Below are 24,120 nucleotides of genomic sequence, written 5' to 3'. Positions count from 1 at the left end.
CTCTGGGATAAAGCTGAAACTCTGAAAATATACTTATTTTGGGGTAAAAGAAACGAAAATCCGGGTTAAATTGCTCTACAATTTATAGTTTTTAAGATATGTGACATAAATTGAAATCCACACAATTTTTCAAAATACACTATTCACGATATAACTGAAAAGCTAACGGCTGTGGAAAAAATATTATAGAACCATTCGATTCAGCACAAAATTCTTTATAAATCTTGTAATTTTGATTAACCTGTCATTATTTGAACGGAAATTGCAGCAAAAAAATTGAAAATGGCCGAAAATCGCAAAATTTCACGACTATATATATATATGGAAAAAGTGCCAAAAAATTTTAGCTATGGGATAAAGCTGAAACTCTGAAAATATACTTATTTTGGGGTAAAAGAAACGAAAATCCGGGTTAAATTGCTCTACAATTTATAGTTTTTAAGATATGTGACATAAATTGAAATCCACACAATTTTTCAAAATACACTATTCACGATATAACTGAAAAGCTAACGGCTGTGGAAAAAATATTATAGAACCATTCGATTCAGCACAAAATTCTTTATAAATCTTGTAATTTTGATTAACCTGTCATTATTTGAACGGAAATTGCAGCAAAAAAATTGAAAATGGCCAAAAATCGCAAAATTTCACGACTATATATATGGAAAAAGTGCCAAAAAATTTTAGCTATGGGATAAAGCTGAAACTCTGAAAATATACTTATTTTGGGGTAAAAGAAACGAAAATCCGGGTTAAATTGCTCTACAATTTATAGTTTTTAAGATATGTGACATAAATTGAAATCCACACAATTTTTCAAAATACACTATTCACGATATAACTGAAAAGCTAACGGCTGTGGAAAAAATATTATAGAACCGTTCGATTCAGCACAAAATTCTTTATAAATCCTGTAATTTTGATTAATCTGTCATTATTTGAACGGAAATTGCAGCAAAAAAATTGAAAATGGCCGAAAATCGCAAATTTTCACGACTATGGAAAAAGTGCAAAAAAATGTTAGCTCTGGGATAAAGCTGAAACTCTGAAAATATACTTATTTTGGGGTAAAAGAAACGAAAATCCGGGTTAAATTGCTCTACAATTTATAGTTTTTAAGATATGTGACATAAATTGAAATCCACACAATTTTTCAAAATACACTATTCACGATATAACTGAAAAGCTAACGGCTGTGGAAAAAATATTATAGAACCATTCGATTCAGCACAAAATTCTTTATGAATCCTGTAATTTTGATTATCCTGTCATTATTTGAACGGAAATTGCAACAAAAAAATTGAAAATGGCCGAAAATCGCGAATTTTTACGACTATGGAAAAAGTGCCAAAAAATTTTAGCTCTGGGATAAAGCTGAAACTCTGAAAATATACTTATTTTGGGGTAAAAGAAACGAAAATCCGGGTTAAATTGCTCTACAATTTATAGTTTTTAAGATATGTGACATAAATTGAAATCCACACAATTTTTCAAAATACACTATTCACGATATAACTGAAAAGCTAACGGCTGTGGAAAAAATATTATAGAACCATTCGATTCAGCACAAAATTCTTTATAAATCCTGTAATTTTGATTACCCTGTCATTATTTGAACGGAAATTGCAGCAAAAAAATTGAAAATGGCCGAAAATCGCAAAATTTCACGACTATATGTACGGAAAAAGTGCAAAAAAATGTTAGCTCTGGGATAAAGCTGAAACTCTGAAAATATACTTATTTTGGGGTAAAAGAAACGAAAATCCGGGTTAAATTGCTCTACAATTTATAGTTTTTAAGATATGTGACATAAATTGAAATCCACCCAATTTTTCAAAATACACTTTTCACGATATAACTGAAAAGCTAATGGCTGTAGAAAAAATATTATAGAACCATTCGATTCAGCACAAAATTCTTTATAAATCCTGTAATTTTGATTACCCTTTCATTATTTGAACGGAAATTGCAGCAAAAATATTGAAAATGGCCAAAAATCGCAAATTTTCACGACTATATGTACGGAAAAAGTGCAAAAAAATGTTAGCTCTGGGATAAAGCTGAAACTCTGAAAATATACTTATTTTGGGGTAAAAGAAACGAAAATCCGGGTTAAATTACTCTACAATTTATAGTTTTTAAGATATGTGACATAAATTGAAATCCACACAATTTTTCAAAATACACTTTTCACGATATAACTGAGAAGCTAATGGCTGTAGAAAAAATATTATATAACCATTCGGTTCAGCATACAATTCTTTATAAATCCGGTAATTTTGATTACCCTGTCATTATTTAAATACGGATACGGATGAAACTCTCAAAATATACGTATTTTGGGGCGAATGAGACGAAAACTCGGGTTAAATTACACTACAATTTATAATTTTTAAGATATTTAACATAAATTAAAATCCCCAGATTTTTGAAATTGAGCATTTCAATGTATTACTTAGAAACTAAAAGTTGTATAAAATTTATTATAGCACCGATCGATTCTACGTAAAGTTCTTTAAAATACCTGTAATTTTCATTGTCGTGTTATTACTTAAACAGAAATGACCGAAAGAAACTTGAAAGTAATAAATGACTCAAGAAAAATACGAAATACTGTTAATATTTGAAGGTTATGTTCTTAACTGACACCCAATCTTCCTATAGGATATTTTAAATCGGATAATATTATATTAAAATGCATTTACATTAGGCACAAAAAACATTATTGGACTAACTGACGAGGAAAACACAATTACAAACGATCAAAACAAACCTGATGTAACTACAAAGAATATAATAAGTGCACATGAGTCATAATGTAGTTTCTTGTGCCTTGTCAGATGTGTAATCGAGAAAACAGTTTTATATTTGCGGTTTCGAAAGGTTTTGAAATCAAGACACCGGTTTATTTTCGATAAGTAATAAAAAACAGTAGCCTTCGAGTATGACTTACCTGATCACAGATAATATCCCATTTCTTCTCCGAGTCATAGCTTTTCAGTAGCTTGGCTTTATCGGGGGGAAGGTCCATAGAAGCCTGGAACAACAATTATTTATAAATACAATGTAGGACAATGTTATTATATTCGTCATCGTCATAATCAATAGTCAATTCGTTACTACAATTTAATGTCTTTCTCGTGGTTTTTCCAATCGTTAGTGAGGAAAACCTATCAACATCTTACATTTCGTTAGTCTGTCACATGTTAATTTAATAACTCACGCTTAGCATTGGTATTTTCATGTTGGTTGTGATTGTCAAACTAAAGATAACAATTCTTAATATTTTTCACTTTTGACGTTTACGATGATGGTTTTTAGAAATATTTAAAAAATTACCTTCAAAATGATTCCCCAGGAGTTCTCACTTTTGATTACCTATGATATTATTAGGTGTTATTAGTAACTACTATGAACATTCATCACTTTCTAGTCAGTGCCGAGCAATTATATTTGTTTTGCTTGTAATTTAGTTTTGTGTATATGTCACAAAAATATATTATTATTTTTGTATTCTTTAGGTGTTTGTATTTAAAAACATCTACCATTAGTTTTTTTTTATTAATTAATTATTACATTGTTACTAGTCGTTTTCGACTAACGTACAATTTATCTTTATGATAACTTAAATCTTAGGTATATAACTAGGAGGACCCATCGGCCCTATCTCAGTCTCTGGTGAAATAATGTTTATACATGTCACAGCTATATTTTTTATTATATGCACCTCACTACACAACACTACACAGTATCAGATGGTTTGATTCTTTTGAGTCTGTGTCCTGCTCTGGTGGTATCCAAAAGCTGCAATACTTCAATATTTTCTTCTGTGGGTATCTGAAGGTCTCGATGTAGGTAATCAGTCCTATAGTATTTGGGTGCGTCCACAATACCTCTGAGGACTTTGTTCTAAAGAATTTATGTTACTCTTTGCAGAACATCCTCATAATTGAACTCTGTCTGTCCATATAGGTTTCAGTATTTATTGTGATTATCAGATAATTGTGATTTTCTTATAACTAGCCAGTACATTTTCCTATATTTCAATTCCAGTTCTTTTCTTTTCTTCTTTATATGTTCCTTCCAGCGAAGTTTTGCATCAAAATTCATTCCGAGATATTTAGCGTTGTTGCATATGGAATGATAGCCTCCGACAGCTATAATCACAGTATCATCAGCAAATGTAGCCATCGTAATATTGTCCATTTGTGGTATATCACAAGTGTAGAGTAGAAAAAGCATTGGCCCCAGTACACTTCCTTGTGGTACACCTGCTTTAGCTTCTTTTATTGTAGAGTAAGCTTCTTCTTGTTTAACTATAAACATTCTGGTTGTAATGTATAATTCTAATAGTTCGGTGGGTAGTTTATGAAGAAAGCCTTCATGCCAAACCTTGTCGAAGGCTTTTGCAAGTAGTGAAAGAAATATAGTTGCTAAACAAGTAAAAATGCGAAAAGTATTTCTATATTGCAGAAACAAACTATCAAAATGAAACAAGAATCGAAAATATCTTTATTTACACAGACATCACAGTTAATACATCTGTTCTCTATATTCCACCTTGCACGTAAACAAAACGACATTCGTTAATCATTCAACCTTCCGACCAATTTCACTTCTAGTTTTTTTTTTCGTAAAAATCAGCCATGACTCAAATATCAGCATGGTGACTCACCGATAATACGACTACACGATTAAACATTCAACCCACAGTTCACGATTATTTATTTACGATGAATTTTGATATCCTACATTATACACTACCATTCGTAGAAATGTCTAAACTGTTCTGTGAACCGAATCAATGAAACGAAAATAAATATTATTAAAAAATGAGGAACTTGATTTAGTACTACCGTGTTTATTTTTTATCTTACGTATGGTCTGCGTTTCTATAGTTTTCAAAAAAAAAATCTGGGTTTAGATTAACTATACGAGGGTAGAGACAAAATTAGTGATGGTAGGAAGCTTTATTCCGGTTTCTAATATACTTACAAAAGTGTATCGATCACTGTGACGAGTACTTTGAAAAACAATAAAAATATATTCGCAGCTTAACTATTTGCTTTTTTCCTATTCCCGAAATATAAATAGTGACCCTCGTATTATTTTAACTACTACCAACACATTATTCACTGATCATTTTAGATAAAAAATATGTGAAAACTTTATGCGTGCGCCATTGAAATTTGAGCCTTTCCCTCAATTTGCCCCCCTTCCTCCCAAGAGATCCTGATTTGGTTCCAATGGAACCACCTCGGAAGTGCACTCTTTGGAATAAAAAAAAAATTGAAAATCGGTTCGTAATTGACGGGAGAAATCGCCGAACATAGAACCTCTTCCTTTTTCGAAGTCGGTTAAAAATAGATTATAAATTCTATAACCTCTTGCCGTCGAATTTAAAATACTTCAAGAAATGGAATGATGAAACCATCATAAGATTCCTGAACAAGCTTAATAATATTAAGAGAAAGATGTCGAGCTTCTAAAACTACCCAATGGCCAATAACAGAGACAAAAAATCAATGGACGCTTTATACATCTGATAATAATATATTTGCTTGTAAATAAAACAAAAGTGACTACAATTGTAATAACAAAAAAAAGTAAAAAATATAACAGTCCTTTAAATGAAACAAAAAAAAATTAATTATCGAACAAAAATCTTCGTTATTTATATAACAATAAACTCAATACAGGTAAGTTAGAATATACCACTCGGTATCATCATGATATTAAAATTATGTTAATTAAGTATGAATGATTCACACAAATTCCCCCAAGCTTACAACCTCGGTGGAACAAAACAGCTCGGTGAGTAAGATTTGGTTTTAAGTGTATAAAAATGCAAATTTGAACAGTTCATCATCTGTGGTTAGTTCTTTAATGAAAATTCAAAAAGTAGATGAAGGTTGTTATAAAAACTAATTTTATCAACGACAACAACAATTAAGTTGATAAAAAATGATAATTCCACGTCCATCATTGTTTAAACTAAAGGATGTTGATATCAGCGTTGAGTATACAACGAGTACTTCTGATAAAGGTTACATAACATGTCGAGTAATCACAGTACAGTAAGTGGATTCTTCAATAATACAATGTGTCATCTAAGTGGCATACGTTTTAGTGTATGCCACTTTATAGTTGATTGGTTTTGTTACAAACTAACTGTCTTTGTTTGCTTTGAATATTATGGTTACTTGAAGTACAACTAAAGCTTAAAAATATTAATATAGGCAAACATAATACGAGAATAACAAAAATTGATTTAAGCAAACAGATACAAAAAAAACACACAAACTTCGATGAGAGATAATATTGTTGGTTAATATTTTCTAGTATTTTTTGACCATGCATTATGATCATACACAGCAGAACTTTATAACTAACTTTCAGGGTGATGAGTATTCATCCCGTAACAAAGTTCTTGACTTATTGAAAGATACTTAGAGAAGTCAGAAACGAAGATATTATCTTGTATTGACCCGTGGCAAGAAATATTTTAGAAAAAAATCGTTTCGTTTGATGATTTAGCATATTCGCCTGATTCGTGACCGTGTGATTTTCACTGATTCGATAAATCTAAGCTTCCACATTGCTATATATAGTCTCAAGGATCGGAATTATAGACAAAAAAGCGTGTAGCGGCCATTACAATTTTACTACATTATTACATCGATTGGTTCAATAATTCTATATCCTCTTACTCTATCGTGTAACACAGATAAGATGCTATTATAACTATAAAAGGACAAGCAATTTTCGAAGCACTCCAAATGCATGAATTACAAATACTCCGTAAATTATATCGTCGGCGTCTACAGTACACAGCAGAATCTTACGAGACACATTCTTGTTAACTTAGTCCGATTAGCCTTTAGCCGTTAATCCAGTTTCGCACCTTCGTTACAACTTTACGGATGCTTAGTCATAACTAGCAAGTAAACGAAAATAACAGAAAAATGTTTATCACACTGAGTAACCAATGAGAGCAGAACAATGAGTTTTATTATATGGGAAGTTTGAAATTGGTTACGAAAAATCAATTGATTACGGAAAACTCCCGATTTTTTGAGTTTGGGTCACAATGGGAGCAAGGAAACTGCGATATCCAAATTACATTTCCAGTCAATTGGCCTGGCAGACATTTTCACTCCTTTTTGAATTTATATTTTTATTACAATTTTGAATTTCACAGCATTTAAACATTTGGAGGCAGTTGATTCATTAACTGCTAAGCTGCCTGGGGGTTTCTTGAGAGTATGAGATGAATTTTCATTAGGAATGATCGATTTTAGAAAAATATCGATGTTAACATCGAATCAGAAGTATCGATGTATGATAAATTTCGAATGAAAAACATCGATAGAACCGTAAAAAATATTTATGAAAGGTGTTCATTGTTATCGAAATTACAAAAGTTAAAAGTACCAAAGACAAATTCTTGGAACGTTAGACAAAAAGCAAAACACATTAGAACCAAAATAAAACAACTATACTGGTTAGTCGGAAGATACTCTCAACTTGATCTAAAATCAAAGAGGTTGATCTATAATACAATTATAAAGCCAATTAGGACCTATGGGGTGCAAATATTGGGTTGCACTAAAAATTCAAATCAACTTGTCATGCAACGCTGTCAAAACAAGGTTCTTCGATTGATTACCAATGCCTATCGCTATGTAACTAATGAAGAACTGCACGATGACTTGGAAATCAAATGGATTTGCGAAGTTATCCAAGATTTCGCCTTGAAACACGAAAGAAGATTACTAAATCATACTAACGTGGAAGCAATACAACTGCTAGACAGCGCGTAGGATGTCAGGAGATTGAATCGAACCAAACTCTACGGACTTATATAAAGTGTATTCATTTAGTGTAAATTATAGCTATAAGTTAATAATTAATAAATAATTATAATTTTATAATTGAGGAATACATACTGATGTATTTTCTCGCACTCGTCTTGGTTGTTAATTAATCCAAGTACATAGGAAAAGTAGTAATAAATTAATTGTAAATTAAGATTGTACTAAGCGTATCTAATAAAGATGTTATAAAAAAAATTCTTGGAAATAAGATAACTGACATGGAAAACACAGAAGTGTCAAGAAGTACAAGAAGTGTCGTAATGATTTTAATACAATTTTAATGTCATTGCATAGGAGAATTCACCACATACATTATATAGTATCGCCATTCCTCTACGTGATTGTTATTGTACTTGTTTTTTTGGCGAATAATTAACACATCGGCTGAAAAATCCCAGATGTAACAAAGAATACAAGTTTTTTTGTGTTCAGACTGGCTGGCTTATTCATTAGCGTAATCTCCATCAAGAGCTACACTGTCAGTTCAGCGCCGTTCTAACATTTCTAACGCCCTAACTTTTGCAGGACGATCTATATTTTGTCTCAAAATAGGCCCGTTATCAATTGCTGTCCACTTAGATGACGATCATTTTCATTCCGGAGTGAAGTGATGGATCCATTGTCACATATCAACGCAAAAAATCTGGATTGTAACATGGCCAAACATTGCTCAGAATTATCAACACGTTCTTGTTTCTGGACAACAAATGCGGTACCCACTCTGAACAGAGTCTTCTCATTATCAAATGTTCATGCCGTATGAAACCAACACGTTCTTTTGATATATTTACTATGTTAGCTAACACACGCAACTTCACTCTTCGATCATTCAAAACGAATTTGTGGATTTTTTTTTATGTTTTCTGGCGTTATCAACTCATTTGGACGTCCACTGCGTCCTGCATCATCGGTGTGTCCAGCAAACCACCATCTTATTGTTGTTTCTGATGGGACGGAGCCCTTATAACACTTTTCAAGCCATTCCTTCGCTTGAACAGTAATTTTTCCTATCAAGAAACAGTGTAAAATTAAAACAGGAAATTGTTTTTGACCCATTGTTTTAAAAATAACAAAAGTAGTGTCACCCATACTAAATAAGCAAAGTGAATGCAATAAAACTAGCGCCATCGTTGTGTTAAGCCCATGTGTTAAGACATAGAGTAACCTACAGCGTCACAAGCAAGACAAATCAAATATCGCTAAAATGCTCGTAGTGGATTAGATTTATTTTTTATCGCCACATATAGCCTCGTTGGCGAAACAAAACGCAGAGGAGGCTCCGACGAGGAAAACGAAAAAAAAAAAACAACGTACATATCCCGTAATACGTTCAAGTAGAAAGTCAGCGAACCGAACGGAAATCGGTAAAGGCTCCGGCGGATGGTCATGCACCGAATGGAAGGAAAATGCACCGGACCCTTTTCGGTTTGATGAAGTGGGACTATTGGTGAGCGTTAAGCGCATTGTCGAACGTTTCGGCGCGACGACTTCATCGAGCATGTACATGGCGGTATTCCTTGCACGCGAGGTATCTGTTAATTTAAGGCATCAGTGCCGGAACAGCCTGTACAATACATTTCCGGAGATATGTGAGCACACAAGAATATTCACCCCGTTTCATTTATTAATAGAGAAAATTAGTAACAGAAGTTTGGTTATTTTTTAATTTTTATTGAGTTTCTTATTTATTTTTTGAAGTCGGTTCAATTTTTTAGTGTTAGATATTTACTCAATAAATTACGTAGTTATATTATTTAATATTACAATGGGTAGGCTAAGTAAAGGTGCAGCATGAGGAAAAATAGGAATAAAGAAACAATGACTGAAAATAATGAGAGCTTCAGGCCCCGGGGTCCGCCACCAAGCCTAGGTGATTTGACAAATATTCTAACTAAATAACAATAAAAAGTTATTGTACCCGCCGGGAATCGAACCCGCGACCTCCGTTTGGTAAATATTTCGATAGGCCAACTCAAAAATCTTCCCTACAAGCAGCTCGCCGAACTAAGTAATATCATCAACGCCATTCTGAGACTGCAACACTTTCCACCCACATGGAAACATGTATTCATCGGCGTTATCCCCAAAAAAGGAGCTAAGTCATCACCTTCTGACAACAGACCTATCAGCCTATTAAGTTCCATTTCCAAACTCGCTGAAAGAGCAATTCCTTATGCTCGTAATGATCTTACGAAGACAAACAATATCATTCCAGATGAGCAATTCGGGTTCCGCGCCAAACACTCAGCCGTTCATCAGGCCCATCGGCTGGCCGCAAATATCAACTGTACTTTTAGCCGCCGTGAAAGGCTTGGAGCGGTCTTCTTGGATCTAACCAAAGCCAAAGTTGTTATCCTGTTGTCAGACGTATGGAAAATTCTTGAAAGCGATGGTGATAATAGGTTATAACTCTAACCTACAAACTATTATGGGTGTATAAAATTAACTGTAGTTTTTAGATGTACTATAATGTTAAAATAAATTATATTTGATAACATTTTAGTTCAATTGTTTTTTTTAGATTAAAATTTTGTTGTATGTCAAAGCTAAACTGAACTAAAACTCTGAGTTGATGTGGCAACATTGCAACGTCACAAATTTAAATGACGTATATACAAAATAACTTTGAACAGACTATACCTATACCTATTTATAATTCAATTGTATCTTACTTAGATTACTTGTTCTTTGTTTATATTATTCTATTTATTCGTTATTTATCTGCTCTAGACTGTTATATAAATTGAAAGAAATAATAAATCTCAAAGCTGCAAATCTTATGTTATCAATTTATTTTACTTAAAATTTAATGACCTTTCTTTTAGGCATCCTTTACTTTTTGTTAAGCTTTTGAAATATCTGCAATATCAGAAATTTAAGAACTATAAACGTATACAAATAAAACCGTAGTTCATTTTTGCCTTTACTATAATATTCAAAGTTCTATTTTTATAGCATTTATATTTGGCATAAAAATCCCTTGTTACTAAGTAATGAAGAATCGCATTAAATTAATTGAAGAATTATGTAGACATAAAATTAACCTAAAAAATACTATCTAACCGCTACTCTCAGTCGTATTAGTCACCAAAACCATCAAAATATGACTATTTAATTTCAGATCCAAATAATTGAATTTCTGTTATACCTGAATAAATTAAAATTAAATTTCATAATATATTATGGCGGTAACCATTGGTTTTACTACAACAACAAGGAATACCATGAAAGAAGTAGTTGATATTTACCTTTATTATTAGTTCAACAACGTTACCATTGAAATTACGTTCACTATAACACAGTAACCTTTTAAAACAATTCATACTGCGTGCTATTTTCAATGGGAAACCAGAGGTCAGAAACAACAGGATGCCATGATTTAAATGTGCTGCGTAAGGTTTGATTGCAAACCAGATACATAGATCAAAGAGGTACTGTTAATTTGGTGGGAACTCGTTATACAGATATTTCTTTGTCGATATATATTTTTTTCGAAATCACTGACCTGGACCAAAAATATCACGTATTCAGATTCTCTAATTGTAGTAAAACATACATTTTGATTATTCAATAAATAATATTCCATATTTACGTTTATTTAGAGAAGAGTTTATAAAAATCGTTTTGCAATTTTACATTCATGAATTTGTTATTTTCTTGCATTTAGATATATATTTCAAACTGTATCTTTTCCCATCCTTTGTGTTCACCAGTTTGCCTTTTGCCTGGTCTTCTGAACTGCAAAGGTTTTATCCAAATTCTACGATATTTATTGGTGAAGTACCAACGTATTCAAACAACTGTTAAATTCGATGGTTTTAACATTTTTGTACATAAAATAACAGTTTTTCATTTAGTATTATTGAATTATTGTACAGTGTATAGGGACGCTAGTTATAGAAGGCTCAGAATTGTTGTTTAATTTAAATAAATCGGATGTTGAAGCTAGTCAAACATTTTTAAAAACTTATGGTGATGCTGCTGCGTCATAATGACTTAAAAGGTGGTAAAAAAAGAAGAGTTTTCGATAGCCTATTTTGACTGGCGATAAAAAGTCAATCTATTACGACAATCCCAAACGTAAAAAGTCATGGGTCAGTCCTGTAGTGGAGAAGCATCCCCTTTGATAAAGCATTAATATGACAAATATTTAATGTATTACGAGGTGCTAAAGAAGTTGTAGACTAACAGCATTGGGAGAAAGATGGGAAAAAGCTATATGAACTGATGTAAAATAATTTGACGAACCTATATTGTACAATTATTTAAATAAATGCCTTTAAAACGAAAAAATTATTAGATTAGATGCAAGCATCATATAACAGGTCAATTGAAAAGTCCCCGGCCTGACACATAGATGTCGCTACTAGAATTAAATCCATACGTTTTTTAGTTGTTATATGCACGCAAGCACCATATACAATAATCTCTTTTGCAAAGGAAAAATGAATATCGGTCGAATTTCCACTACTGGATAACCACTAGATATAATAAATGCCTAAAAATTCACATACCTACTATATGGAGGGAGAACATACGTAGAGATACCGGAAATTGTTCAGTTGGTGCTATATAAGAACTAAAGATAACTGTTAATTGCACAACAAGAATGTGTGGACCGTAAATAAACCAATAAACGAATGTGCCTAACACACTTGGACGCAAATATGCGCACTTCTCTATGAAGATTGTTTATGGAACAAAGTATTAGTCCATTAAAGGCGTAATGTATGACACGTTAATTAGATTTCGCCGCATCTGTGTTATTTCCATCCCGGATCGCTCGACAAAGACGTCAGCCCTTGCAGATTGATCCGACTTCAGATCCTTCCTGAACGAACGGTTCTATTTAAAGTCTCACTAAATTTGGAGCATATCCTTTATAAGTACATCTAATTTCACGAGTTTTAGTGCCCGTCGTCTTCCCCGCTATTTATTTTTCCATGTGTCTCAGATCGACACAGTACCGCAGCTGCATATTTCGTTTGTTTCCTCTCTTGTTGACAAGGAAAAAAATTAGACGATTTTATTACCTCATCTGCGGGAAATGTTAATATTTTCGAACGAGGTTTACATCCGCTTTTGATAATTAAACGTGATGATTAGGTGAACATTGTGAAAATCTAACAAAAATACCAAAAAAAATGTGCCAGCGGTAACCCTTACCTGCCTGGCTTAGTACCAAGAGACTTTTATCTGTTTCTCAGTATCAAATTTGCATTGAAACTAACCAAAATAGTTTGTAACAAGATTCTTAATATCAAACTGATAAATAGAAAATTTTTAAATTCGATTTGACTTAAGACATTTAACTTTGTGAGTGTGCCCAGCACCAGAGCAACATCTAAATGATCCAGTGTTTCCAGAGTAAAGCTAAGGAAGACCGTTGATGCAAACACAAACCTGATAAGAAGACTCATGATTTTGTGGAACAGTGTTAGTGCAAAGCAAAGTATTGTGCGGGTTGTGGTACATGTTGACTTTAGTGTTGTTAAGTTACTAACAAAATCACTCATCCATTTATAAAGATCAGATTGTAATGGAATTAAAAGGCCTGTTATGGATACACTAAGTTAATAAAAAATAATACTTTTCAGCGTTGTTTATAATATTAGATCTGGTGAAAAGAAATTCGTTGCTTCTTCAATAAAAGCCATTAATAATGGCATCAAGATGGCAAAAGCTGAAATTTTGTGCAAAAACTTATTTGATAGTTTTTTGAATGGCTGATTCAGTGTTGTTTGAATCCACGATGAAAGATGGATACCAGAAAAGAGCAAAAAACGCTATATTTTACAGGTTTATCCTTGCATCATCTATCAAGTGTCTCGTGTTACAAGACCATCTGCCTTGTTTATCTGACCTGACTCATCATCAACAAGATTTTTTTTTCAACAAGATGTTCGTCCCATACATTAAGAGGAAATATATTTTTATTTCAGTCTTTAAAGCTATAAATCCTAACGTAATTTAACGTGGATTTTCCTTTATTTCATACCAAAATACATATATTTTGGGAATTCTATCCAAGAGGTAAAAATTGGCACTAGTCATGAAAATTGGCATTTTTTTACCATACAGTATACAGTAAAATATCTTAAAAACATTAAATCCTAGAGCAATTTAGCATGGTTTTTCCTTTCTTTCAGGTCAAAATACATATATTTTGAGAATTTTACCTTGATCCAAGAGGTGAAGAAAATTGGCAATTTTTTGCTATTTTCAAAGTTTTTGTTGTCATTTCCGTTCTAATAATCGCAGGTTAATAAAAATTATATAAATTGTAAAGAATTTTACGCACAATCGAATGGTTCTATAATATTTTTTCGATAACGGTTAGTTTTTAAGTTATACACTTAAAAGTGTATTTTCAAAAATTGGACGGATTTTTGTTTATGTCACATATCTTTGAAATCTTTAATCCTAGAGCAATTTAGCAAGGATTTTCGTTTCTTTCAGGTCAAAATACATATGTTTTGAGAGTTTTACCTTGTTCCAAGAGGTGAAGAAAATCGGCACATTTTCCATATATATAGTCATGAAAATTGGCAATTTTTTGCCATTTTCAAAGCTTTTATTGTCATTTTCGTTCTAATAATCGCAGGTTATTAAAAATTACAGAGATTGTAAAGAATTTTACGCACAATCGAATGGTTCTATAATATTTTTTCGAAAACGGTTAGTTTTTAAGTTATACACTTAAAAGTGTATTTTCAAAAATTGGCCGGATTTTTGTTTAGGTCACATATCTTTGAAATCTTTAATCCTACAGCAATTTAGCAAGGATTTTCGTTTCTTTCATGTCAAAATACATATGTTTTGAGAGTTTTACCTTGTTCCAAGAGGTGAAGAAAATCGGCACATTTTCCATATATATAGTCATGAAAATTGGCACTTTTTTGCCATTTTCAAAGCTTTTATTGTCATTTTCGTTCTAATAATCGCAGGTTATTAAAAATTACAGAGATTGTAAAGAATTTTACGCACAATCGAATGGTTCTATAATATTTTTTCGATAACGGTTAGTTTTTAAGTTATACACTTAAAAGTGTATTTTCAAAAATTGGCCGGATTTTTGTTTATGTGACATATCTTTGAAATCTTTAATCCTACAGCAATTTAGCAAGGATTTTCGTTTCTTTCAGGTCAAAATACATATCTTTTGAGAGTTTGACCTTGATCCAAGAGGTGAAGAAAATTGGTACTTTCCCCATACATATAGTCATGAAAATTGGCAATTTTTTGCCATTTTCAAAGTTCTTGTTGTCATTTCCGTTCTAATAATCGCAGGTTAATAAAAAATACAGAGATTGTAAAGAATTTTACGTAGAATCGAATGGTTCTATAATATTTTTTCAATAACGGTTCGTTTTTAAGTTATACCGTTAAAAGTGTATTTTCAAAAATTGGACGGATTTTTGTTTATGTCACATATCTTTGAAATCTTTAATCCTAGAGCAATTTAGTAAGGATTTTCGTTTCTTTCAGGTCAAAATACATATGTTTTGAGAGTTTGACCTTAATCCAAGAGGTCATGAAAATTGGCAATTTTTTGCCATTTTCAAAGTTTTTGTTGTCATTTCCATTCTAATAATCGCAGGTTAATCAAAATTACAGAGTTGTAAAGAATTTTACGTTACATTTAATGGCTGTATAATAATGTTGATACAACGTTTTGTTTTTTAGTTATATCATAAAAACTGCATTTTCAAAAAATGAGTGGATTTCTGTTTACATCATATATCTTAAAAATCATAAATCTTTTTGAATTTTTTATTTTCAAGATTTCTCTACCATTTCCGTTCAAATAATCTCAAATTATAAATTATAAATTAACATTTTACACTGGATCGAATGGCATTATATTGATTTTCATATAATATTCAGTTAAGTAAAGCATGAAAGGTTTACATTAAAAAAATGCTAATTCATTTAGCAACCATTATTTGTCCAGGAGGTCATCAAGCGACAGGCCTTAATATACAGAAACCGTTACATTATTTGATAAATCTAGATAACATTATCTTTTAAATTAATGTATATAAATGATATAACAAGTCGCCGTAGCAGCTTTTATCTCTGTTATATATAATAAAGACGAAGGAATTTCTCTGCAAGAAGATATTTATAAGCTTTTTATCTAAAAAGTTAACGCTACATTATCAAGATGATATTAGTATGCGATCTTGTGTATCGATATGGAAACATATTTTCTTAGGGTTATTCTTTTTTGAAATGGGCTAATTTAATATTGGTTAGTATAGTTTAGAATTAAGTTACTCACAATAATACTGTGGTTATGTAAATATTGGAAACTACGCAAAGTACTTTCCTGGATAAAAATGGATGGTAAAGTACTTTACTGTGCCTGATAATTTCTCTGGAATGTGACTCATATGGGGATTCTTGGATATTTTTAAAAATATTAATATAGTGATATTAGTCACTGATGAGTTACCACAACTTGCAATGGCCACTAGTTCTTACTTAATCTCTTAAAGGAAAACACCGTATTTTTTTCTGTGATCTTCCTGTTAAATATACTTTATATATTTTTTAAAGAAACAAGGTCCGGAGAGGTACTCATACTCCAACAATAATCCGCAAGGACTTGAAGGACAAAACTTTCGATAAACATCAAGGACTATGCCTAAAGACTCCATCAAGGTTGAGGTACTCCAGCTCCTAGATAAAGATGGCTTAATATGAAGAATAAAGAGAGTAAAACCATTTGATCTAGTTCTAGTTAAGTTCCAAGCAAAACTCAGTTACTCAGTTAAACCCAAAGTGTCTGTCTATCACAGAATAAGTGGTTTGTAATTTTAAAACCGTAACAAGTTAGAATAAAAACAAATAGCTTATTAGTGCTAATTTACTATGTTGCTAGAATAAATATTAATTTTAAGAAAATCTCTCGGCTGACCTCATTCTTTGACTGATTTCAAAATTATCAAGAACTATTTGGCTTTCTTCGCGGTTAGAGCTCTAAGAATAATCACATGGACCGAGTTATATCCTACCGCAAGTAACATATTTTTCTTTTTGGTTGTGTAGACCGGATGTAATGATGTGTCGATGTGTGAAGAACGGAAACCGTGGTTGGCATACAGACAAGTTCAACGGGCGTTCACAGTATTCTTGATATTACCATAGCGTCCCGCCGATAATAATTTTAAAACTATCGTCCCTATTAGAATACATGTGTTTGAAAATATTAGTAGCAGATTTGGTTTATTTATGAGTTTCCACACGCGCCGTAATGACGATGGGTTTGAATAATGATCGATTAACAAATATATAATTTTTGGTGGCTTACGTCCAGACAATGAGGTCATCGAAATCGAAAGCGAACTTTCATTGGTTCGGATAAAAATGAAATGAAAAGTGGCTATCTTGATGCAGTCGCAGGTTTTACGTTAATGTGTTGTACAACTTCCAGTTTGTTAAAGACAAAAACTGAGGTGTCAATCAAATATTTAGGATATTTTGCCATTTTCATATTTCTTGTCATTTCCTTTCAAATAGTAGATCTTGATCCAAGAGTTGAAGAAAATTGGCACTTTTTCCAAACATATTGTCATGAAAATTGGAAATTTTTTTGGCATTTTCAAAGTTTTTGTTGTCATTTCCATTAAAATATTAGTAGATTTCTGTTCATATCACATATCTTAAAAACTATAAATTCTAAGGCAATTTAGAATGGATTTTCCTTTGTTTCACTCCAAAATACTTATATATTATATTTTGTATTATATATAGTCAGGAAGATTTATGATTTTCTGCCATTTTTAAATATTTTATTGTCATTTCCGTTGAAATAATCGCTGGTTAATTAAAATTACATAGATTATAAATAATTTTATGCTGAATCAAACGATAGTATAACAATTCCTATACAACCATTACTTTTTAAGTTATGCAGCGAAAAGTGTATTTTCATAAAATTTGTGAATTCCTAGTTTGTTCGAATGTTTCAAAAGCAATGGACCGTAAAGCAACTTAGCATGGAATCTTGTTTCTTCCATCCCAAAATACATATAATTCGATGGATTTATCTTTGACAGAGAGTTGGAAATGGACGCTTTTTCCATATATGTCTGTAATTTTTCTCCATTCTTTCGCTTTCGCTCAGTGCCCAGCTCAATCGCATCAATTGTAGTCAATAGATCACCATTGATGGCTTCATTGGGTTTTGGCAGCTCATAGTATACCACACCAATCTGATTCTATTAAATAAATACAAAGTATTCGATTGGAGCCATGCATATTCAGCTTCGCTGTTGATGTTGATGCATGACCATGGTTTTTTCGCTGTGGATTATCGTAATGGATTCACTCTTCATCACCAGTTACAATACGATGGAAAAAAAACCTTTCCAATTTTACCACCGAAGCAGCATTTCACCCATGACCAAGCGCAACCAGTATGTCTTGGATTCAATCCACAAGACACAACATATTCATGTTTTTGGATCATTAATACGTTCCTCGAGCGATTAGAAATGGTTTTTCATATTACTCCCAACCATTTTGCATATTCTTCTTGCGTTTTACAAGAATAATCGTGGCGTAATGCATCAATGCTTCATAGAGCATTTGATGATCTTCTTTTGATGATGTATCTTGAAAATTTAAGAAGAAAAGTAGAACTTTCCGCAGATGCGAGTTACCGTGTGCTGTTACCAATGCAGACATTTTCAAAGCACTGAAAAATGTTTTCTGTCGCATTTCGACCAGATGACACATAATAGAAAGTGAAGCTTGTCACTGAGACTTCGAAATAGAGTTCAAAATTAATTTATAGGCTTGATAACATAAAACATACATACATTCCAATAAGGACTGAATTTATACAGCTTCCCAAACTTATTCCGCCGATATATTAGGTTTTTTAGCGATATTTCTTTTCTTTTTTCTGCTTAATCCGTAAATAGTTGGCCCTTGACTCACATCCGAGATGGTGAGGACGAAATATTTGCTCGGGCGGCGAGATCTGCCGTTCCGACGAGAGATTCAGTCGGGGAATGCGTTTAAGACTTTAAATATGAAATATTGGAAGAATCATTGCCCTTTGCGACTGGGACAAGCGGTCGAGTCGCAAGCCTACACCTCTATAACTAGTTTTCAGATGGTCAGCCGGTAGGGAGGAGAGAGGAGCATCGATACAAATTGAAAACGTCGATATACAGACGACGACTTTCAAGTTCAGTGGTGAACATATTTATATGACCGAATTTTGTCATCTGTTCATTGGATAATAAGAATATATTATGAAAAAGGAATAATACAGTGTTAAATCACTTGATGCTGGGAAAAATGTCTGTTTATAAGTTAACCTTCACGTGAGAAATTTACTGTTAAGAAAGTAAAACAAACAATAATGAAAGAAATCAATGCTAAAAAAGGTCCTGGCTTTGACTTAATTACTTAATGTTAAGACTTAATTACTTTCCTAGAACTTGCAAACTGGCTCAAATCATTATGATTCTGAAACCAAGGAAAAGGTCAGAAGTCGTCTCCACCTATCTTTCTATAAACCTCTTACCTGTTATCTCCAAAGTTTTTGAAAAACTATACGTTAAGAGACTAAAAATAATCACAGAAGAGAGAAATGTTAGTCCAGACCATCAATTTGGCTTCCGTCAACCAAATTAACAAAAACTTAAATGATAAAAAATATTGCTCCGCTGTATTTCTCGATATATCTCAAGCTTTCGACAAGACCAGTGTGTCCACTGCAGGTTAAATTGAAAAAACTTTTACCCCACACGCACTTTCAACCACTGAAATCATACCTCACACACATTTTATTGTAAAACAGGATGACAAATACACTGATCTACGTCCAATGTATTTAGGTATTCCCCAAGGCAGTGTCCTTGGTCTATTGTTATATCTTTTGTATACATATACATACTACTGTTGCAACATATTCTGACGATACAGCGGTCTTACCATCACACGAGGATCCAATATCAGCCTCAAGAATCATCCAAAGTCGAATTGTGATTGAAAATATAGCGTATAGCAAATGAGACAAGATCTACCCATGTGACATTCACCCCTTGTAGAAAGACTTGTAAGCCCCCAGTAAAAATGAATAACTATAAACTCCCGCAATGTTAATTAGACAATGTTAATTAACTGGGAATGGATTTTGATTGACGCTTAACAGGGAGAAAACATATAGTGACAAAACGCAAACAGCTTGAGCTTAAACTAAACCAAATGTTTTGGCTGATAGGGCGTATATCTAAATTATCCTTAAATAACAAGGTTTTGCTGTATAAGTCAATACTTAGGCCAAGTTAGACCTATGGTATTGAACTGTGGGGTACTACTACCAAATCTAACACGGCTATCCTTCAGAGGTTTCAGAATAAAATGTTGCGAACCATCGGTGTCCCATATTACGTCTCCAATCTCGAGTGTGATTTAAATTGTTGGTGCAAAGAACTCTGAAAAACTGTTGGTGCGTCGTCCCAATGCGCTCGCCAGACAGTTAAATGTGCGCGATGTCATTCAAGTGCGTAGGCTCAAACGCATACTACCATACGATCTGATTAATAGACACACAGAGTGAGATATAATCTCTAGAATAAGTTAGGAAAGACTCTAGAATAAGATTTGGATTATAATGTTGTACAGCAGATCACTTACTGAAGCGATCTTCCACATGTCAGTATAGTTATATTGTATAAAGGCAATCATAAAAAACACTTATTGCCCACGGACAGACTGTTGAAGTTCTTGGAGGTTAATTAGAAAAGTAACTTAATCTTAACGCAATTGATGCAAATGAACGCAAAACTGCCTGTATACTCATTTTATACAGGGAATAACATTTGTTGACATCGATAGTTCGCCCTTTTAACAACTAGATATCGAGAATTACGAATTTCATTAAATAACTTTATAATTTATTTGAAAATGGTCGCACAACAAAATTGCAATAAAGATAATTAATTCCCGATAAATATTAGTACAGATTTCAATATAAACTGATAATAATTGATCCTAGGAAATTTGTGGCATCACGTTACTCAGAAATTATATCATAAGATTTCCATTTCACTAAATTCCTATTACTTATGAGACATATGGTGTAAGTACCATTTTGCCAGTTGACAGATCAACCACTATCGTAAATTTTTTGGTATTTAGGGCCAGTGATATAAGAGAAAAAAGTAGCATCTAATGCTGAATAATTATAATGACGTTTGACATAAACGGTTTTTACATAAATGTCTAGTAATCAATACATCAAGTCTTCTTAACCTTCTTAAGCTTTAAGCACTAGATGTTGCACCTTCAAATTATCATTATTGATTTTATTATTCGAAGTAGGAAAGTGCACAAAAAAATTGATCCCATTTTAAATAAATAAATTATTTATTTACCAAAAAAAAGACGGAATCACATTTGTACAAATAGAGTATGTGAGAGAGCATTATTATATTAGCTTCAATAATCTACTGCTTGCTATTTTTTATACAAGGACACATTACTTACTTATACATAGTTTATCACCCTATTTCATATAACGTAATAATATTTATAAGAAGAGGATTATTTCTGATAATGAGGAAAGTATTTATAGAGATAATTTTTACGTGTTTTCCTAAACAGTAATTAACATAAATAAAATGATCTAGATTATCTAAACCACCACGATATGGTAGAAGTATTATTCCACTTGGTATGAATTCGGATAATTGGTTATCCGAATATCGTAACTCTTTGATATCGAAGTTAATTGAGGATATATCGATACTCCTGCTTAAACCAGAATGCTCAACAGCTCAGGTAGCCATCAGGATAAAAATAACCCCCTTTATACCGCCATAACTTCGAAAAACCGAAGACCAGTAGCTAATTGGTTCTTATTTTCTTATCACGTCGATTTACATAATATGGCAGACGTTAAATGAGCTAGTCTGAACGTTAAGCTCATAAAATAAAACCTATAGCAATTATAAAACATCTTAATTTTCGTATAATTATTTCATACAAGTAATTATTTCTGTCACTGTGATAAGGGAGGCTAATGAGGAACATCTTATGAGCTATTACACTTATATTATATTATATACACTTAGAACTATTTATTAAATATAATACGGTAATTTAAAACTAACGAAGTTTAAAAATAATATACAGATCAATGAAATTAATAGAATAAAGCTAAAAATACTCAACTAACTTTGAATATAAATAAAGCGTTTAAAAATAACTGGGAACGAAGGTCTCGAGGATGCAAATTTAGCTCTTGATCTATGTATAAACGGAAATACTTGTATTCGACAATAAAGCAGAATAATAGAAAGGTAAAAATTGATTTATTTCGTCACCGTAGTCGATGTCAGTTCCACGACAAAAATCTTGCAACAATTAGGAAAACAAATGAACAATTATTATTAATTATTAATTACTTAATAATATTTTAATAATATTCATACTATTTTCTATATATATATATATATATATATATATATATATATATATAGAAAATAGTCACAGGTGGTTAAATCTGGAGAATATGCTAGATGAGGTAGCATTTCGTAGCACAATATATGGATTTTTGCCATGACCATGCTTGATCTTGATGTAACAACATTTTCTTCTTCATCAAAGTTGTTAGTTGTTTTCGCTCAAAGTCAATATCAAATCTGTTCGAAAGCTCTGATGTTTGTTTAAGTATTTAGTGTCACCTATTGTACAAATTGAAAATATCGCTCGTTTGTAGTTCTTAGTGCCTTCTAATAAGTATAATGACACCTTATGCTGAATAAAACTCGCCTATACTTTGGAAATTTCAGTGACACTGGCGTCTAACCACATCCATTGACATATATATATGATATAGTCACCACTTATATATTCCTGATCGACATTTATGCTCTTAAGGTCTGTTAAAATCAAAATATCGAACAGCCAAAGTCTATTCACCTCTTTATACCATCGCTGTTAATAAAAAATGCACAGGACGTTTGAACAATAATAACAATCAGTCGTTCCAATACAATTAACAGTCTATATAACATTCTACAATAGGTGAAATCATATCCACTCATTTGGTCATAAAAACATAAAATAGATTTAAAAATAGTTTATAGCAATCTCGAAGAAAACTTGACTACAGGCAGGCCAAAACGACTGTTTCCAGGCTATAAATGTGTTTGATCTATACATAAGAAGCGTCTAGATTAGTTTTCGAAAACAAACTGAAGTTAATGACTAATGAATCTCCACAAGATATATAAAAATGAAACCATATATATATATATATATATATATATATATATATATATATATATATATATATATATATATATAAATACACTACTATATATATATATATATATATATATATATATATATATATATATATATATATATATATATATGAGGAGAGTAAATATACTACAAAAATGATGATAACAAACCATAGTGCACTTTACACTTTCTGAATTTCTAAAGAGCTGCATATGAATTAGATCTGTTAAAGAATATAACACCTAAAGGCTGTTGGTGACATTAGTATCCACACTAATGTGGAAGCAATGCAATTAGACGTATAATATAAGATAAAATGGCTACAAATTTAAATTCTAGAGACCACAAAACAAATTTTAAAACTTTAAAATTAATTCACATTTTTTAAAAACTATTGTTGTGTTTATATATCATTAAATGATCAAAGTTTAGATTAATAATAAAATCCTAGAGATAATTTAACGTACCATCCATCAATTCGGTTAATAAATAAACTGAATATAGATGGAATAAAACTAAAGAATATGGTCCTAATTAGAACCATTGAACAATCTTATTTCTCCCCTCACGTCCCATTTCACACGTGCGTCACCCCGAGATTTGACTGACAGTACAGCCCGAGGGTCTATTCTCGTTACGTACATCTTTCTAGCTTCGCACAACCCTCGCAACATAATGACCGACGTCAGCTATCCCCCAAATAACTTAAAAATAAGTATCCCGTACAGTCACAGCGTCGCTCCTAACTGTTATGGCTGGAGCTCTTTCAGTAACTGTAAAATATTTATATTCATAGGATTTCTGTAAGTGGTGGTATATAGTGCTCTTGGCGCGAAATGAAGTTTAAACGAACTCGACCATTGTTTTCGAATATGGTTAACTGTAAAACGCCATTACCATAACGTTGTTAAGAGGCATTTAGTATTTTTACATGCATATTTTATATATAAGTAAAACCTTTTCA

At 32.0% G+C, this 24,120-nt stretch overlaps 1 protein-coding gene across 4 annotated transcripts in view; it reads right to left on the bottom strand.

The window, feature by feature from the left end:
* Positions 1-24,120, bottom strand: part of Frl (formin-like protein) — a 117,099-nt gene that overhangs the window by 75,235 nt on the left and 17,744 nt on the right. For all 4 annotated transcript variants that reach the window (XM_076409385.1, XM_076409384.1, XM_076409383.1 and 1 more), the window contains exon 2: positions 2,957-3,040. In XM_076409385.1, the coding sequence (XP_076265500.1) occupies positions 2,957-3,040 (84 nt within the window). The remainder of the gene's footprint in view (positions 1-2,956; positions 3,041-24,120) is intronic.

The sequence above is a fragment of the Rhynchophorus ferrugineus genome, unplaced genomic scaffold, assembly GCF_030347505.1.
Source record: "Rhynchophorus ferrugineus isolate W39M unplaced genomic scaffold, kcgeb_rfMv2 rfM7, whole genome shotgun sequence".
NCBI lineage: Eukaryota > Metazoa > Arthropoda > Insecta > Coleoptera > Curculionidae > Rhynchophorus > Rhynchophorus ferrugineus.
The sequence above is the reverse complement of the archived record's forward strand: the minus strand, read 5'-3'. Positions and strand labels throughout refer to the sequence as shown.